Genomic DNA, 20,047 nt, shown 5'->3' on the forward strand with positions numbered 1-20,047 from the left:
CAAGCATGGCGCCACGTGCTGCTGCAAAATCAGAGCCGTGTTAGTGGAGGTTTCTTATTAAGTGAGATCATACAGCAAACATTAAATATACCCACTGTTTCAAATGCTTAATTAAATATTAATTGAAGCCTTATATGAATTTACTACATAAACTCAGGCCCACAGTTGGAGGGCTGACTTTGATATACCAGCGTTTGAAGTGGAAATGAGCTGTGTGTCGCAGCAGGAGACGCTGTGAAGTACATATCTCTTATGTTATTAATTTGGCTATCAAGTTGTTCCCTTCCAGCATCAAGCCACATAAAAGATGTATGCCTGTGCTGTATTAAGTCCTGTTCACATCAAGAACGATAACTATAACGATAACTGTAGTAGCGTGCGTACGTACACACCAACGGACAATGTCGTTTTGTTTATTTCAAGCGCGCCCTGCAATCTTCTCGTCTGCCGCTTTAAATGCTCTTTAAAGCAGGATGGATTCTGATTGGCTATCATTGTTTCTATTGTTCATCAGCTGTAAAAAATAAATAAAAATAATAATAATAATAATAATCTGAAAGTGATTCCAACGATATCGTTCCTCTGTGTCGTAATCTTTATGGTGTGGACTGCTATTCTTTTTATATTTAGAACTATAACTTTATCGTTATTGCTATCATCCTTGCTGTGAACAGGCCTTTAGCCATATATGTACTGTCAGTTTTGCATATTTACAGGCTTATTCATGTCCAAATGTCTGAGACCACATTGAAAATCTATTATTTTTTTATTATTTTTTTTATTTAAACGTGATCATCAGGTTTTTCCTTTATGTTCATGTAAAATTTTCTTTTCAACTTTTTACTCAAAATATGTCTAAAAGTAGAAATAATGCAAAACAGAAGCATTTTCACTCGTGGTCCCAGACTTTTGGACCCTACCGTATCTAATAGCACTTAATCCTGATTTTAGTTTTTTGGGACTGGCTTCTAAATTATTATTTTTAAAGGAATGTACCTGTATTGACTGTTGTATTGTATTTGTAACAATGATATATTTACTGTAAATTTGTACAGCCTGTGGAAAATTAAGAAATACATTTTTTGTTCAAATAATTTGGGTTCGGTAAGATTTTTTTTCTATTTTTGAAAGTCTCTTATGCTCACCCAGGCAGCATTTAAAATAAAACTAAAGTAAAAATAAATAAAACTAGTACTGTGAAATATTACAATTTAAAAGAACTGTTTTCCATTGTTTTCCACGTCTTCAGTGTCACATGATCCTTCAGAAATCGTCATAATGTGCTGATTTGGTGCTCAAGAAACATTTCTTATTTTCAATGTTGAAAACAGTTGTGCTGCATATTTTTGGTGGAAATCATGATAAAAATAATCCAGGATTATTCGATGTATATTAATTAATTTGCATTCATTTAAAATAGATATAATTTGTAACATTATAAATGTCTTTACTGTCACTTTTAATCAGTTTATTGTGTCCATACTGAATAAAAGTAAAGAAAATTAATTAATTTACAACTACTAGATTTTTAGAGTCAAAGACACGTATACATCATAAACACTAACTGTGTTCTCTCAGAGACTGGCCTCAAATGATGAAAGGATCTTCTACTAGGTGAGATGTGAGTGATCCGATGCCTCCAGAGTTTTATGGGTAAGATCCAGTGATTTTCAGAACTAGGGCACGAGTCTTTTTAAGAACGCTGTTGAAATCTTAAGTAGGTTTCTAGTGTCAGATATTTTCAGTTATCCCTCCCTCACCCTCCTCTAGTTTTCCCTCTTAATGCGGTGGCAGTTCAAAGCCTGATGGGCTGCATTTTGTTTCCTTTGCTGTCTGAATGAGAGGTTCTAACCATGCAGCAAGACAGTACTTTCCTTAATAACATGCTTGCTTTCATTAGACCACAGGAGAAAACTGTGCTACTGAGTATAATTATCGATTATTAAATGTCCTTAAGGGACAGTGAAGACACTAAGTCATGCATAATTGATGAAATGCTGCACAGGCTTTAATGATGGAATCTCATTGGCCAGCCAGGTCTTAAGAGGCGGAGCATGATTGCTATTCATTACAATGGGATCAATGGATTAGGAACAATCAAAACATTTTATTTGACTTGATTAGCCAAACATCAACTTAATTATCAGTCATGAATGTTGAATGTTGCTTTCTCTATGTCTGAGACTTAAAGAGAACTAAAGATCATTGGTCCACATTTGTAAGCAGTGCTCCCTTAGTAACACCCATCACATGTTGTATCCAACGATAATAGTTCCCAACCTGTGTGTACACACCATACTTCCCTTTCTTAGCACATTCTTCTCCCCAACTGACAATGCCTGTGAGGAACCAGGTGTTGTGGAAGCGCATGGTGTGAGGTCCTCCGCTGTCCCCCTGACAGGCGTCTTTAAGAGAATCGGAGTATCCCGCACAGAACATGAAGTGTGTGATTTGGTCACTGCTGCTTTCCTTACATGCAGTTCTGTCCACATAAGGCAATTCAACCTTCTGTAAAATCCCTGCACTTCGTCCTTGGAAGCGCAGACGTCCCCAGCCGCTGACAGTGGCCAGAGATCCAGACTGCAGCAGTGAGTTGGAGAAGAGCATGGGTCCCAGGCAGATGGGACGTACCGTTGGAGTAAACCGGATGGGCGTGCGCAGCCGCAACAAGGCAATGTCATGATTGTAGAGGCTTAACTTGGAGTCATAACGGGGATGACAGATTAAACGGGTGACGTCCAGATTCTGTTCTGTGTCTTCAGTCTTGGAGACGTCATGCTCCCCTGTGAAACATGGTTGTTAATATTATTAATAACTGGTCTTTAATCAGTAACGTTTCAGTTAGAATATCTAAAGATTTGTAAAATATGAAATGTATCTGATAAGCAAAGCTGCATAAGATAATGTTTTTGAAATTAAGTCTCTTATTCTTACCAAGGCTGCATTTATTTGATCAAAAATACAGTAAAAACAGTAATATTGTGGAATATTATTACAATTTAAAATAAGTTCATATTATTTTTGGTTACACTTTATTTTAATGTGTGCTTGTTACAGTGTAATTATACATTTAAGTACCGAGTACTGATTTACTACATGTACTTACTAAAGGGTTGGTTTAGGGTCAGGAAATCTTTTGTATCATTATAAATGACTACTGTCAATTTTTGCCTGTCAAAAGTATTATTTCTTTTTCTCTTTTTAAATCTTTTTGACTTTTTTGAATGGTAGTGTATATTTTTAAATATATTTTTGTATATTTCTATATCTTAATACTCTGGGGGTTTTTTTTGCCCTATTGGCAAAATGACAAAAAAGTAAAAGAAACATAACTCAAGATATATTTTCTAAAGTCTTTATCATCTTCAAATGATTTTGTGTTTTTATGTCATTTTATTGTGTTGTAAGGATTTAGATACTCATTATCATTTTGAAGTTTGTATTATATTTTAATTATTTGTAGGTATGTACTGTATACTTTTTACATATTTTATAATGTTATATATTTAAATATTAAGCATAGTACTTGGCACCATATATCAATTTATGTTAATCTGTTTCATTGGCTGTAAAATTCTGCTGTTGTTCTGTTGTAGGGTCTCACCAACTCTGATGAAGAAGGATCCATTCTGGCTCCCTAGCAGACAGTGTGCTGCAGTGATGACCCATAACGGGTTCAGAATGGAGCCTCCACAGAACACCTGCTGTGTTGAGCGCGACACCAGCGCCACCTACAGATCAGCAGTCAACTGGGATAAATTACATCATTTTTGGTGCATAAACAGATTGGTTTGTAGTAGATACACAAGTAACTCCATAATTTACTTTTTTTATACTTCTAGATGACATTTTTTGACCGTTAAAACACCTCAACTTTACAGTATTTACCTGCCAAGGGATTTCTCCAGGTAAGGCCGCATTTCCACCAACAATGCGGCTTTTTGGAGCACTTACTGTAGGCGACGTCAAATACTCAGCAAATGTCCACTTAGGCAGTTTAACATGAGATGGTGAGATTTTCCCTTCTTTCTGTTTAGAATCTGTGGGGATTGTCTGATTGCCCGGTTTGAGTATGTTGGATGTGGATTTGATTGTCCTATTGGAAGACTGTGCAGATGTGTTCGTAACAGAGGTGGCGCCACTTGCAAAAGTTTTCATAGCTATTTTACTAGCTCTGCCACATGGGAACTTCACTGGTAACACATACAAAAACACAAACATGTTTTTTTCTGAAATGTTTTGCAAGCTCTGAAATTGTGCTTGCAGTGGCTTTCTAAATGCCACTTCTGGTATTTCGTCATATAATACTGTATATGAGAAGCTTTAAGAATGAAAGTAGCTGTTTGAGATGTTTTTTTGGAGCAATCAGGACAAAAGATGTAAATAAATCACCTATAGGCTCACACTCGAATCCGTCTTCTGTGAGTTTGTATCCGGATGCACACTGACATTCTGTCCCGCGAGACTCCAGCAGAACACAGAAATGCTCACAGCCACCATTATCAACATCACACTTTTTGGCAGTCACTGAGAAACAGAACAACACACCTTTTAACGTTGGGAGCACGGTGCACTCAAACTGTGCGCTTGAGGAAAGCGAGATCCTGTCTAACCTATTTCGCAGTTTTTTCCGACAAAGCCTGGCAGACAGTTACAGGTGTATGTGCCCATCTGGTCCTCACATGTGCCTCGGTTCTGACAGGGTGATGATTTACACTGGTCCCCGTCTAACAAACAGGATCATTTGTCAACAACTGGTCTTTTTTCATTCGGTATTAATATCCAGTTCAAATATTATAGCCTACAATAATTTGTTTGTCTTTAGGTGCAGCAGAAATCAACACACATCTCCACTGCCTCACTGTTTAGTGTAAGTAAATATAAAAGTTAATGATTTAACAGACTTACCAACATAACCCGCCCAAAACTCCATCTGAAAAACACATTTGCCGTGTTACACAATGCAATGACAAATGACGAACCACAACTTGTCTACTCACTGTCTTTTCGTCATTTTCAAAGGCTTCTCTGGCCTCCTCCAGGACACACTTCTCCTCTATACACTCCCTCTCCACATTCCCCTTCAGAATCTCCTCAAACAGTCCTGTGTTTGCTCGTCTGCGTCTCCACAAAATGCTGTCAGCTTTCTCCCCATCTAAGAACACTGAACCTGGGGCTGTTACAGAGTTTGAGAGAATCTTTACTAGAGGAGAACTACTGAAAGCGTACGTGTCAGTTTGATTATTAACCCTCAGAGAGTCACAAGGCAAATGCCAAGTCTTTCAGAAGTCTGATTTATGAGGTAAATAGTTGTGTAGGTCTTACCTGCGAAGGCCTGCAGCAAAATATATGGGAAGAGAACAAGAATGAATGAAGCCATGTTTCAAACTAAATTCAGTCCCTTATTATTCCGCAGTGAGCTGACAAATAACCTGATCCTACGCTCCAAAGTACACCCGTCAACCACACTGGCACAGGACATGCTGTTTGAGTGACAGAAATAAAAGTAGAACAAAATAAAATTGATTTTACTGAACATTTCACAATCACAATTAAAGTTAATAATGAAAATCAAAATGAATACCATTTTGCTATCATTATGTTTTCTAATACAGGGTACTTTTAAACTGGTTGTCCAGTCAAATTTAATGTTAGATAATAATTAAGTGTTTTAAATAATTATTATTTGTTTTTTACATTCACTACTATTTTTGTTATGTTTTTACTATTTTATTTAGCTTTATGAAGACTAGTGTAATGTGTAAATCTCAGATATGCTGTTAACATAATTTATTTTAGTAAAATGCCAATGCAAATATTTAAATTTAATAACATGTTTTACTTTGTAGTATTTATAATATTACATTTAATATTTTCCCACACAATATAGATGGATTTTATACATGGGTTTTTTTAGCCAATATTTTAGGAAGAGCCTATATTTTTATTTCGGGAGTCCTTGGCATGAAAAAGTTTCAAAATCAAATCTCCACCAGATGGCGCTGCTGCTCCAATGACTAGATCAATAACGTGACTGTAAGATAGTTTTTACTTCTTGAAACAGTTTAGCATTTAATGGTTTCCTATTTCACTAATAAGAAAAGAGATGACACTATAATGCAATGAAGTACGCAACATCGTGTATCGTGTAGGCCTATATTTCTCCACACACAGATGGGCCCTGTATTGGGACTGTGGGAGGGGCTGAATCATGTTGGAGATCAGTCCAGTCTACGCTTCAGTTCACTGTAAGTGCTCTTGATGTCTTTTCTCCCCATGGGAATTTGTTATCTTCTCAGATGGAGCTTTCTTATCGACTGTGGGCTCTTCGTTTTCATCCATCCATTACGAGGCTGAATTATTCATTTCTAAGTAATTAACACTGGTCATCAATCCCACTGTATGACTGCCAATCAATCCGTAACTGAGATTTTTCATTGCTGTGATGGGCTTTGGCTCGCCGCCTCTCAAGGAGCAATCAACAGACTGTTATTACAGCTATAAGAGCAGCATGACTACATCACTCAAAACTTGTTTTTCATTACAGCACTTAATGCTTGGAAAAGCTTTACCCCCCAGTTAGCTTTGAATTCACAGCCATTTTTAAAACCAACACCACCAGCCAATGCAGCTGAATTCTGAACGCAGAGCTAGCTATACATTCAGACAACACTAATAAAAAGTAAAATGTGTAGGATACTACTACCAGACAATGTCCGTAGACGGGCTCTGCTACTACCATGGCGCTCTGGAACTCTCGATTGTGATTGGTCCAAGATGTTTTCCCGCCTGCGGCCCGAGATGCTGATAGGCTCCACTGCCGCTCCAGCCTCCGTTACCCTTGGAGTATAACCGGTATGAAGAATGAATGATGGCCCATCATCACGCCATCCCCGATGTCCATCTAGGTGCGCAACGCTATTGTATGTTCATGTCCGCGGAGTACACTCGCTCGTTCCGTTTCAGACAACACAACTGCCGCCATCTCGCGTCTCAGTTATCGATTATAGAGAAAGTTAGCTACCTCAGACGGATTCAGTAGCCTGATGTGTGATTTACCTTATTCACAGCAGCGCCATCTTTGGTTTTTAACGGGAATGAAAGCGAGGCTGTGAGGGATAGACATAGGCTACATCTCTTCAGTGGGTTGTACTATTATTTAATGTGTTTTTTTTCCCCTCTCCCTCAAATCCAGCCCTGGAGGGCCACTGTCCTGTAGAGTTTAGCTCAAACCATGATCAAACTCACTTACCTTCAGTAACTTAAGTCTGAAGAACTCGACTAGCTTTTTCAGTATTACAGCCTTGATGTCATTGAATTTAGTTCAGAGTTGTGAAACCATCGATCATTTGCGGATTCCATAGAAATGAATGAGAAGTGCCGTAAACAGAACCATACCTGTCGCACAATTGCCTGCATGACTTCTCTTATAGAACAGCTTTTTTTTTTTTTCGTGACACATAAAAATAGATCAATATAAAACGGATGTTTTATAGCAAACATGTTTAAGATTAGCCGATAAGGGCTGTCGATTCATTAAACGATAAGCTATTTCCTCACAAAAACAGTTTATTCAGCGTAGTGAAGCCTCTCCTCCATTGACAACCATTAAAAAAAACCCTCTTCTGATCTCCTTCCCTGTACCGCAGCGTTAGCTAGCGTTTTTTTCGGCTAAGGTTGCAAACGTCAAGGTGTGAAGAACTTTTCATTACACAATGGGACACGCTTGCTGCGTCCGAAATAGCACACTGCTATGTACTTACAGTATTTTGAAATAAGTAATTACTTCGCAACTGCTAAAACAGTATGTTCTAAAAAGTATGATTGTAGTATGATTGTAATCTGGACGTACTACATCCGTCATGTTGTCATTATCATGTGACCTACCAGTGTCAGTTGCGTCCCTTCACTGCCATTCACAATTCCTCTCCCGTGGCCTCATGCTCATGGGATGGTAAAGTGTTCATCGTATGCATAGACAGTAAAAGAAATGGACACAGCGACCCCATTGGATTCAACGGAGAAAAGTGAAGTCAATTAGAAGCTCTCACTTCCTGATGGCTGACCGTACTGCGCAGACTCAAACTGAGCTTGACGACGTAGATGTGACGTGAGCAACCTGTCTGTCTTCTAGTAGCTGTGCCAAGAGAAATCTGAATCATTCCCTTCCGAAACTTGCAAAGACGGAGAGCGTGAGTAGGAGGTGTCCATGAGCTAGGAGCAGGAGCAACTTTTGCTAAGTATTCTGATTAATTATTTTGTCATTTTGCCTCCACGTCCCCCCGATTGCCCTCGCGAGCTTCTCCTCCTGTCCATACGGTAATTTCTCTACTGTGCGACAGAGAGTCGTGTGGTTATGATGCAATCGTTAGCCTATTTTTACAAAAACTGTAAGATACAAGGTAATGGAGCCTTTTATACATTTTCGTGTTTCTTTAGAAATAAATAATGGACAAATGGAGACTTTAAACGCCTCAGATGTAAAGTTATTCGAGTCAATGGAATGCTAACAGCAGGTGATGGTCTGATAATCAATGGCGGCCCCCAGGGAAGTCTCAGTTTCCGGCTGAAAGATTACCCCCTTGATCGTATGTACACTTCAGAGTATTCCCGGGTGTATTATGTCATCTGGGTAGCCTAGAAATCTAGACGCACCCTAGCGGCCAGTGTAGTCTAGCAACTCTCCGTTGACTTTCGAGCTGGAAAAACCAAACTCTAGTCAGGCCAATCAAATCGTGTATAGAGTCGGTGGGCGGGCTTAACATAATGACGACAGAGTTGTGACGGTTCCGTGTGAATTCCCTGCTACTTGAAAACAAAGAATGGCTTCTGCTGGCGAACAGCGGTCTTTCGAATCGGCTTTGGCCACGACTCTGGAGGACTTGGAGTTAAGCTTGGAGAAAAGAACAAAGAACGGCACTTAAGTCATTCTTAAAAAAGATGTGTTCGTAGTTTTGCTGACCAGATACGGCAAAAGTTTAATCTACTATAGCTCCGCTGGTGGGAAAACGCTCTGGTTGGTTGTAGCGCTATCCTATTGTGTGCAGAGTAAATTTGAAAGACAACCGTTTATCCCGCCCCTCGGATTGAGCCGTGCCAATGGTGAGTTGCCAGACCTAACATCTTGATGTAGGTCTGGCTTGCCAGGCTATCATCCGGGTACTTTTTGCCTACTCTTTTATGAGTAGGCCTACTGTGAATTCGGACATTCTTTTGTCACATACTGTTTTTCACCTACTATTTACTATAGAAGTATGCGATTTCGGATGCAGCCATAGTGTTGTGTAAATGCAAGTCAAACTTTATTTACGTATTTTTATTTTCAATACTTTGCCATTTAAAATAAACTTCTAAAGATCTGTTCAGTAGTCCCTATGTAACAGACGACACAATTTAATTGTGATGCTTGAACATTTACAAAAACACATAATCATCTCTGCACCAATAAAATATGCAACACTTAATGTTTTGCTAACAAATGATATGTAATGGCCTATCTAATACTTTAAAGTTTTACTCTAAATCTCACAATTTCAGGGCACATGAGTTTCTGAACGTGATGCATGATGGGATACGTTTAGCTTTACAGATTAACACAGAGTAAATCTTACGCTTGATACCAAGCAGGTGCTGAGACTGCTTTCCTGTAGTAGAGCATTGGCTCTTACAATGCCGAGGTCATGGGTTTGATTCCCAGGGAAAGCAAGAACTGATAAGAATGTAAAATGTGTACCTTGAATTGAAATGCAATGTAAGTCGCTTTGGATAAAAGCATCTGCCAAATGTAAATCTACTGCCAAATGTAAATCTACTGAGACTGTGTAATGTAGATTAAAGCAGGGCAGGTTGGTGTGGTTATGTGGAGCATGTGGGAACTGGACAGCACCATTGATTCCGGCACCATTGATTCCAGCAGTGATGTGCGTCTGTCTGCCCTGTGCTGCTGGGAATTGGTGCCATCTCCAATTACTGTAGATTAGAGGCTACTGCGAAGGATCAGCCCACTGCAGAAGATAATAAAAATGTGACGCCTGTTCAGTGCAATCGATTATGGAGAGCATCTTCTCTCTGGGGAGGTAAGCAGATCGCAGAGGTCCCAGGACTTGTGAACTCTGCACAAGGCCAGCGTACCTCATTAGAGTCCCCAAGCCATTTGTACAAACTTATTTTTGGCCTCGAAAAGCACCTGACTGGGTGTATCATAAAGTGCAGTTAGAAGGGATGAAGAGAGAGAGATAAAGGGCTGCGAATTTTGCAGTGTTAACTGTATCAGGAAATGATAACAGGTTCTAGACTGCAAAGTTTTCAGATGCTTCATGTTCCCATGATCCACACTACGTTATTAAAGGAATGGTTTCTCACCCTCATGTTGTTTCAAACCTAGTTTCTATTGTTGAACACAAAAGGAGATGTTAGACATAAAGCTATTGTTTGACTTCAGAAGACTTGGAATATGACATGAGTCAGTTTTTGTCATGACAACTCTGAGTGTTTGGCATGGTAATGGGTATGACAATGTTGATATATTTGGTCTTGGTGGAGGAGATCTGCTACGCTGATGTTAGTACATACATGACCCGCTGCTGTGAGCAAGTAAGACATGCTGCTGGTGTACGGTATACCTGTATCTATACAGGTGGAGCTGGGGAAGTTGGAGGGTTTCTGAAAGCGCACTGCAAATGCTAACCAAGTATTTGAAGGTTGAGCACACAAGCTCATCGGCTACTGATACAGCAGGAACCATTCAGCTTTGCCCTATAGAGAATGATGTAATAGCGAGCAGGTTGAGTTAAGGGCCTATTATCTGCTCCATCTAGAGCAGGGATGGGCAACTTCGGTCCTGGAGGGCCACTGTCCTACAGAGTTTAGCTCCAACCCTGAAAAAATCACCTGCCTGTAATTTTCTAGTAATCCTGAGGACCTTAGCTTGGATTAGCTTGTTCAGGTGTGTTTGATTAGGGTTGAAGCTAAACTCTGTAGGACAGTGGCCCTCCAGGACCGAAGTTGCCCATCCCTGATCTAGAGTTTCATGACAACTTTGTATATCTCACTTTCTGATATACTGTTGATGACTATTGCTGGCAAGTACATTTAATGATCCTCATTTAAAGTTGCTTTGGATAAAAGTATCTGGTAAATGAATAAATATACAGATAATTTCTATGCTACTTTAATGAAGTAGTTTTTTTTCCTCCTGTCATTTTTAGAGCTTGACATGCCCTGCTTTCATTTGTAAGGAAAAGAGCAGTGTGAATATCCTTCCTAACATCTTTTGTGTTCCATGGAAGAAAGAACGCGCAGATTTGAAACAACATGAGGGTGAGTAAATGATGACAATAATTGTTTTTGGAGAATTATTCCTTTAATAAGCTTGGCACAAAGGTACTTATTTATTGCATTATACTATATGTGTCCATTTAGTATCATGCACATTTAGTACTTGTAACGTGTAGAGTAAGTCTATTGTATATTGAAGTTGTTTTAGATGGTACAGTATACTTAATAAAACCACAAACTGAGGTTGAGTTTCACATGAATTTCTTCCTTTAGTGAGATTGATTATTCTCCAGAGACGGCGAGGCAGCAGGCCAGACCACAGATATAGACGTGAACATCACAGTGAACAGTGAGAACAGAGAAACATCACACCAACAGGAAACAACACAGTGAAGACTGAGAAAGGTTGTAATTACTTCACTTTGCTTTGTACGTTTTTGGAAGAAAGAGAGAAAAATAAACTTTGCACCATCTCAGACAAATGCAGACAGCCTAAGAATAGCAGGCTGTCTGAGAATAACCTTCACATCACGCACGCACCACAATCTCTGGATTAGCATTGACTCACCATCTAAGTCCTTACTTTTTTCCTCCCTCTCTGAGAGCGCTATACGGACATCAGTCACTCCTCACCGTGTGTTTACCGTGTGTGTGGGTGTGTTTTCAATCATAGTGGCATAATGAACCAAAGCTATTATTTATGCAAATGATATATAATTTTATTGAAGAATCACTTATAGAACTCTGCCCTCCTTCGGGTCATGCACTGGGCTACAAGTCTTGATTTCTGCTTCTGAACTAACCCTCTATCCACTTAGAGGAAGTAATCTCAGGATTATAAAAAAAAAAATCAGGTACTGTAAAATAAATATATTTAATAAATTAAATAAAGAATAATAAATTATTTAACCCTTTTGTTATCAGTGTTATTATAGTGTTGTTTATATACTATTGAAGTATTCATTAATGTTTTGAACTTATGTTTTGAACTTAATGTTTAAACTTATTCAATTTTAAAACTTATAAAACTTTTTAAATTTAAACATTTTCAAATTATAATATAATATTTCAAATAGCAAATTACATAATTTAAGAATGATGTTTTAAATTATGCAATTTGACACCATTCTTTAAAAATCAAATTTAAAATTAATAAATAAAAAAAATATATTTTTATATCAATGGCCTAAAAAGTGGCCTAGCCCACATCTCACTTATATTCTTTGACCTGAGAATCAGGTGCAACCTAATATATTAAGGTACAGTAGCACTGGTTGTTCATATGACAAAATGTGGGGGGAAATAGAGTATCTGTCCCCATATTAGATATTTAATCATGTCAGTGATGTTTCAGTGTGTTTAACCAGTTTGGATCGTGACTAATGAACGATTGTCTAATCGCTAATGCTAGACATGTAAGCATCCCATTTATTTTCTGAAGTTGAGTCTGGGGGCATTTACTGCTCCTGTCTCTAACATCTGTCTCCCTTTCCACCATTAAATCACACGTAACACTCCCAACTCCCTTCGTGAGTTAAGTAACTCCCGATAAAGTATAAAGTAAGTCCCTTCCTGTGGGTGCAGTACTGCAGTTATAAATGGAACAACGGCAGGTTTGAAGAATCTGCCCATGCCTTATATAGTCTCCTGGACGTGGCCATTGACATTAATCTGGTATTTGTTCGAGTGCACCTCTGTTAATTAGCACAGTCTTTCTGTGAGTCTGAAAGGGTAATGCTTCACACCCACGGCCCCAGTGCACCACTCCAGCCTGGCCCAATCTAAGCATCTGACATTTAAACAATCTGCTTGATATTTAGTAGGAGGATGAAAAGAAATAGCCACTTTATGTGTGCTCAAAACCGTAAACACATTTCTTTTGACTTTCTCTCTCTCTCTCTCTCTCTCTCTCTCTCTCTCTCTCTCTCTCTCAATCTACAGACTAGCAGTGCTTCATCATATTGGAATATTGGAAGGGATATTGTATGTACTTTTAAAAATGTATCACTAAAACTTTTTTTGGGACTCTATTATTTCCTTCTAATTAATTCTCACAGTTAATTTGTCGACCCTGTCTAAATTAATTCATGGGGGGTCATTGGCATTACACTACGATTAACCCACCTCCACAATCAGCAGCTAGTGATTAAAGTGGAAGCACAAATGCCTAAAATCAGTGTCATGGCTCCCATGTAATTCTATGACGACCCAATTCACAAGTTTCCAAACATTTTTAAATGCAGGACTAATTTTTGGACTGCAGTGGGCAGATAATGTTCTTTCCACATTACACGTAAAATCTCCTCCCCACATTTGACACATTTCTCACAATATGATATTCTGCTAAGTTGTTAAAATTTAAGAATGTTCTCAGACCTCCGGGATTCATCAAATGCCAAAACAAGACAATCGCGCATACTTTGTTCATTCATTATCATGAAGAAAAGTTCACATTGTGCCTAACAAAATATCACAGAATCTTTTTCTTCCTCTAGTTTCTTCCCGAGTGTGTTTTTCCAGCCCTCTGCAGCTCTGCTGTTTGGACAAGTTTTCTGGGGATCAGTCAGGCCAGAGCTCCTCAGCTCCAAACCCTCCAGGACAGGCCTACAATAAAGCCAAATGTTTACCCATGGAAGGTTAAACAGAACTCTGCAGCGGAGATGGAGGAGTACAGAGGAAGAGACGAGAGGGAGATAGAGAAAGGTAGGGAGTCATGCCTGTTCATGCCAGGGGATATTTCATGTGTCAAGCTCAGGTTAACTAATTGGCAGAAAAAAAAGTGTTTCTGCCCTGGCCTTTCTTCATCTCTTAAAGCTATTCAGACACAGTCCAAATCTGATTTTTGTGCATATCTGATTGAAATCCGATCAGATTTAGCAAGTGCGAATCACATGAAATGCGATTTTTACAAATACGTGGTTTGTGTGCGGTTGCATGGTTTGAAATCCTATTCAAATCACATTTCGTGTGGTTTATGTGACTGTCTCACGACTCTTATAACGTAAACGTCAGACATTGTTGTAGGAAACATGCTGAAAGTTGTTGCAGAAACAAGGTTTTCTTACATCTATCTCCACCTTTTTAAACCTTTTTGATAACAGCAATGTAAGATAAAAAGATGTTATGGTAAATATGCACATACCAAGGGTTGATCACTGCCAGAAAGCAGTAGATCTCCAAAGGTTTAAGGCCGTAATATACTTCAAGCAACTTTCTGGAAAAGTTCGCTTCAGCTGGTAAACACTTTGGAACTACCCTTGGTCCATGGCGATTACGTAATAGGTAGGTGCACTCTGGGGCTCCAAAGGTATTTCAAACTTCTTTTTACCCTTAAACGAAGAACGAAAAAGACCCTGTGAGTATATCGGGGCCTTTATGAGTAATGACACTTTCAGCCATAAACCCAATGGGGTCTATTGTGCCAATTTTAGACAGAGGGGATGACAGAATTGTGGTGTCAGGTCAAGGCCTTTGACCTCAATTGTAACAGTTGCCTAACCCCAATAGGACCTGTCATTGCTAGCATATGTGCGCTATACAGTACTGGAAGAAGTGCTGATGCAGCAAAGACAGTGGAAATTAGAGATATCCTCTCTTGGGTATTTAATACCTTTGTGGGTGGTGGGCAATTATCTATACTGCAAAGTCAGCCATGTAACCCTCTGGTGTGTTTGCTCTAGGTATGATGTCTTACTGTAGTAGCAGAATACTGATCATAACTGTATAAGTTAATTACTGCCTTATCAGCCTCGCCCACAGCACTATTTACAAAATAAGCCCTATAACCTCAGCATAACAGCAGTCCATAAATCACTTGCTCTTAAAACACTTTCCTCTGTCCCAGAAAATTATTTTAGGAATAATCCCATATAACTTCTCAAAGCTAACACTTTTCAAATGACATATTTTCTCATCCAACATTTGGTTTGTAAAAAAAACAAAACAAAAAAAAATCTATTTGATCGACCACATTGACTAGCTTGTTGATTTGAGCTCAGATGTTCATAGACTTTATTTAAAGCAGTAAACTTATAAATACTCCGATTAAATAAGACAGAAAAGTGTGTATGACTTCTTTGGAAGCTAAAAACTTCTACAAAAGTTACTCTTGTGTTCTCCAAAGTGACTTTGAAGTGTGCTGGCTGTGTAAAAGCTGCCATTAATGTCAGCCCATAACTGAGCGTTCACAGCTGAGCTTTTCTTCATGAACATTTGGATAATTGTTGCCCACATAATACCATCAATCTAACCATTCATCAGTAAAAGCATTTCAAGGACACCTCTGGAAAACAACACCCCTGACTTAGTCCTTAATCATTACTACTGTTATTTTAACAAGGTTGATTGAGTGACGACTGAGTGGCACAATGGACAGTGTGGGAGAGTCACATCGGAGCTAAAAGCATGTAAAGACTTAATGTATCATATTTTGACACAATCATACTGGGGGATGTTTGATTGACAGTTAGGATTGAGCTGCTATTACTGTTTAGGGAAATTGGTAGAGGAACTGAAACAAGACTTCGGGCAGGTATCTTTCCTAAAACTATGCAACACAAACTGTTTTCCAGTTCTGGATTTCATTTTTTTTTTCATTTGAAAAAAATCTGTTCAGAGTAAATATTCTGTAAAGTATGGCAAGTCTGCTATTTAATTTACCATTATTAAATTGTATTGTGTATATTATACACAATACCCTGCTCTCTAGACATCAGTATGGGATGGTAATTAAAATACCTATATTAGTCGGTAATCAATATGGCCCTAACATATCATTTAGGACATTAAATGCAACAACACACCAAGGTTAAATAAGTGGGCTGTTGATTTAATGCATGATGTTGTAATAGGGGTGGAAAATCAAAATGCCATCAAAAATGAATCAAAAATGCAAATTTTGACACTTTTTTAGTGATACTATTGGGCTTCTAAATTACTCTTAACTGACAAGCCAGTAGCAGAATAGTGAGATAATTTTTCAGACAGACGTTTTAATCAAGTCTTCCAGCTGGTGACCCCATTCTTTATTGATCAGGAGCACACTGACCTCCATGACCTTTTGCTTCTGATTGGCAAATATTGATTCGGAAATGGGTAACTCTGTTTAATGCAACCAAACTCAGCAGAGACATTTCTTATGCATCACTCAGTTCTCATGAATATAAATGAAGAAGTCCTGTTTTACTACAATGTACATGCAAATATACTGTGTACGCATGTCACTGTTGTGCAGTACACATATTGTGTAGTAGATCTCGTCATGATAAAGAAATGCCAACATAATATACTGCACTGTACACCACAATTCAACATCTATAAATTCTGCAAAAAATATATTTAATCGTAAAGATTCAAAGTAAAGTGATTCTGTTCAGTAAATGTAGTTCTTCAGTACATAAATTATTGTTCCATATTATTTGAATAAGCACATAGTGTTCAGCATTAATGCTGGTGATATAAGCAGGATGATGACAGACTTGAAAAGAAAGAATTACAATGTGAGAACATGAGACTTCCAACACAAAATGTTTTGTAAATAACTCACTGCAATAATTCAAGCATTTAGCTCCAATAATACCCATAACTGTCAACATTGTTGTCCACCACAAATCACCATTTTAACATGCATTAAACAAGCATTAGCTGTCAACTCAAATATTGTAGATTTAACAGAATCTGTGTATGTTAGCAAAGTGAGGTAAGAATAGACTTCAGATCTCTCATGCTATGAGACTCTTGCCTGACAAACTGCAAACCCAGAAGATACACACGGTGCTCAGATAACTCCTTTAACCCATCTTGGATGGCCTCTTTTTATGCCTGCTATCTTCTTGAATTCTCCTAGGTGACTTTGTAGATTGCAGCCTAAAAATGGCATCATTATTTGTGGAGGTAAACTTCATTCTGCTGGAAATGCAGCTACTAAAAATGATGTGTCTATTTCACCCCCTCCAGTAAAAACTTTACATTTTCCCTTTTGTAGAATTTATTTGTTGTATTAAAAAATTAAACGTTTTTCTACATTGTGAGACACAGTGAGGTCAGACAGTTAGCCTACATACTGAAGGTGAGACCTTTACTAATTGTTCAGAATATTTAAGTAATAGTCTTCCATAACCCTTGTTTGTTGTATAATTTGCTTAAATAGTTATGATTTAACAAATGATAAACCAGTACTGTCAGTTTAAAGCTCTGGAAACCGTTTTAAGAAAGTCTGGTCAATGAAACGTTGAAAGGCGTCCAACTGTCGCTAAAAATAGCAAGTATGGATCCTTAAACCATCGCCTTCTGTTTCCACTCAGTGCAGCGAAGGAGTAGGCTACAATCCGTCAGGTGATATACAGAGTCTGGTGTTGTTTTTCTGTCAACTCCAAATTAGCAGGAACAAAGAAATCCAGCATTTTAAAGCGAACATCTGTGATTCAATAGGTGTCAAAAGTGGACAAAGGAATAGGCTACTGTACGTGAACTTTAGCCTACTTCGTGGTTGAATTACCTCAGCTGTCTTGCAGCTACATCTCTTCATCGATTAAACAGGTAAGAAATAATCTTTTATCTGATATACTGTGTCAGGACTACTTGTACTTTTACAAAATCATTCTCGCCTCGACATTATTTAGTTTGATTGGCAACTCAGATTAATGCGCAGATTAAAAGCAAATTAATTAAATCATTTTTTATTGCCTGTTAAATAGCCATAAACATGGACGTGTCCATTCACATTCAAAATATGGTGCATATATAGGCTAACAATGTTTACAGTTTATAGGTCAATATTTGGCCTAAAATGAAGTGGAATTCGGGGACTGTTGGATTTTTTACCATCGTTAAAAAAAAATAGCCTACAAAGTGTAGCCTACCTTTCTGGAAAATATCAAACAAACAATTGTTCTACCGTAAGCCGTCCATTGTTATGAATATCAGTGGTTTTATTTCCTTTACATGTGTAGGTACTATTTAGGTTTTGACTCAATATCCTGTTGCTCACACTACATTATTTCGTGTTTTACGTCAAAGCCAGTTTCTGCAAACGCTGGCAACAGGCTGGTACATGTGTGAACATCTCTGTTACAGTATCAAAAGGTGGTTCCTCAGGTTAGATCAGCGCTCGCGACCACTGTGTCACAGCTGACGTCGACTGACACTCGGTGGAAGCCCCTCTCCTTCCCTCGCGCTTTTTGTTCTCTCGTTTGCTTCATTCGCCAGGGTTAGTCTTATTTTCACCACCTCGAGCTTCATGCGGGAGCCGTTTTTCTATATCAATGTGCATTAATGTAGGAGACAACGTGGAAGAGATAAGGTGAGATAACCTTGTTGATAACAAAGAGCACTACGTGAAGGTCTGCGTTTGATTGTGACATTGGCGGACTTGTTACTATCCACGCGCTTTGTAAACTCGACTTCTGTTGTCTGTATGTTTAACTGCATTGACGGCTGTTGATAAATGTCGATAGAAGGTACGAGAACCATCACTTTCTCTCTGATGTTTTACAACAACAACAAAATAATAATACTTTTGTTTATTTATAATGCGTTTCTTACAGAGCTCTTATCTCCTCACCTGGTACCTTTGTTTTGGATTGGCCAAGGATTTTCTAAAGCGACAGTGGGTATACACGACTGAAGGATTTCGGATTTTAATCTAAATCGGGATCTATACATACAAACTGGGATCTATGAGCGGAAAAGTGGCTAAGTCTAAAGAAGAAAAGGATGCTTCAAAGGGTAAGAAGAGTCTTAAAACGTCTCGGTTCCTCACCGTGCATCACAGGTTTAAAGCGACCGTGAGCTCATTCATCTCCCACTCGTTGCATTGTTGCTTAATTGTGAAAACATAAAAGCAGTAATGGAAATTGGCCAAAATACATGTCAAACGTTGGTCTAGGACAAACGTTTATGAGAATATATCCACAATATTACACAAGTAATGAATGATTAGCTGTTCTGCCGAGTAGGAAAAAACTGCCATCTGATAAAGACTGAAAATCAGCATCTTATTCAGTCTATTCTAGAGATGAATTAATGGGCTGTCGCTTTAACAAAGCCTGCAATAAAAACCATGCTTGTTCTGTTAAAAGTCCCTTTTATGTTTTCTTCTTTGCACTTACGGTAGGTCTCAGTAACTATTCAAATAAGCTATTTATCACATTTGCAACGGTCTGCGCTGTGTGATGACGCTTAATCGTTTGTTTGGGTAGCGACTGCGCAAATGACCTATTGCGTAAAACGGAGCTTCTGCATGTCTCTGGAACAGCCGCGCTTTAGCTGGATGTAAACTGGCCAGCCAGCCATTGCCATGGAGACAAAGGGGCTACAGGGTTGCCAAAGAAACCTCCGCGCGTTAAATGTGCATGTCTGCCAATGGGTTTCAGTCCAGTTTACAACTACATGAATGTGCTGTGGTCCTTTGTTCCGACTGAAGAAAACCCACAGTTAAATAGCCCAAAAAACACAAACTTGATAGCAAGCAACTTTAGAAGATATTTATCAAAATCGAATCTATCTTACTTTGTCCTAATAAAACGTTTTGATCGATGAGTCTTTTGTTAATTTTTTAATTATTCCACAGGCTTACTGATATGAATGTAATGTTGATCAGAAGTAAAGATGAGTGATTAGCTTTATATTTTAATGGAAAATATTGTTTATAAGTTTGTTTATTAACATTGTATATTTATTGTATATTGTTTATATATGTGCACGAGGAAAAGAGAAAGATATCCATTCCCCTCTTTACGTAGAGAAAAAATGGACAGATAGACAGCTATCT

At 38.4% G+C, this 20,047-nt stretch overlaps 2 protein-coding genes across 9 annotated transcripts in view; one reads left to right on the forward strand and one right to left on the reverse strand.

Annotated features, from left to right (window-relative positions):
• Positions 1-1,983: 1,983 nt before the first annotated feature.
• Positions 1,984-5,493, reverse strand: f9a (coagulation factor IXa). Its single transcript, XM_084132792.1, has 8 exons — positions 5,326-5,493; positions 5,001-5,176; positions 4,909-4,933; positions 4,614-4,727; positions 4,393-4,527; positions 3,889-4,193; positions 3,605-3,731; positions 1,984-2,783 (listed from the first exon to the last, which is right to left on the reverse strand). The coding sequence occupies exons 1-8, from the start codon at positions 5,378-5,380 to the stop codon at positions 2,203-2,205; spliced, it is 1,518 nt and encodes a 505-aa protein (XP_083988918.1). The 5' UTR covers positions 5,381-5,493; the 3' UTR covers positions 1,984-2,202.
• Positions 5,494-17,567: 12,074 nt separating this feature from the next.
• Positions 17,568-20,047, forward strand: part of fgf13a (fibroblast growth factor 13a) — a 131,817-nt gene continuing 129,337 nt past the window's right edge. Inside the window, exons 1-3 of one of the 8 annotated variants that reach the window (XM_084132257.1) lie at positions 17,568-17,610; positions 17,707-17,814; positions 18,822-19,002. In XM_084132257.1, coding sequence (XP_083988383.1) covers positions 18,954-19,002 — 49 coding nt within the window. In that variant the 5' untranslated portion in view covers positions 17,568-17,610; positions 17,707-17,814; positions 18,822-18,953. Of the gene's footprint in view, positions 17,815-18,349; positions 18,735-18,821; positions 19,003-20,047 lie in introns of those variants that run through there. The other 7 variants (XM_084132262.1, XM_084132259.1, XM_084132253.1 and 4 more) reach the window with 7 other exon arrangements.

The sequence above is a fragment of the Abramis brama genome, assembly GCF_963993115.1.
Source record: "Abramis brama genome assembly, chromosome: 13".
Taxonomy (NCBI): Eukaryota; Metazoa; Chordata; class Actinopteri; order Cypriniformes; family Leuciscidae; genus Abramis; species Abramis brama.

Excerpts from the sequence above, each read along its gene's own strand:
- f9a (XM_084132792.1), bottom strand. The coding sequence starts at position 5,380 with ATGGCTTCATTCATTCTTGTTCTCTTCCCATATATTTTGCTGCAGGCC. Across the intron at positions 4,528-4,613 it reads CGGAAAAAACTGCGAAATAG|TGACTGCCAAAAAGTGTGAT; the intron begins GTTAGACAGGAT and ends TCTGTTTCTCAG. Across the intron at positions 4,194-4,392 it reads ATTCGAGTGTGAGCCTATAG|TGAAGTTCCCATGTGGCAGA; the intron begins GTGATTTATTTA and ends ATGTGTTACCAG.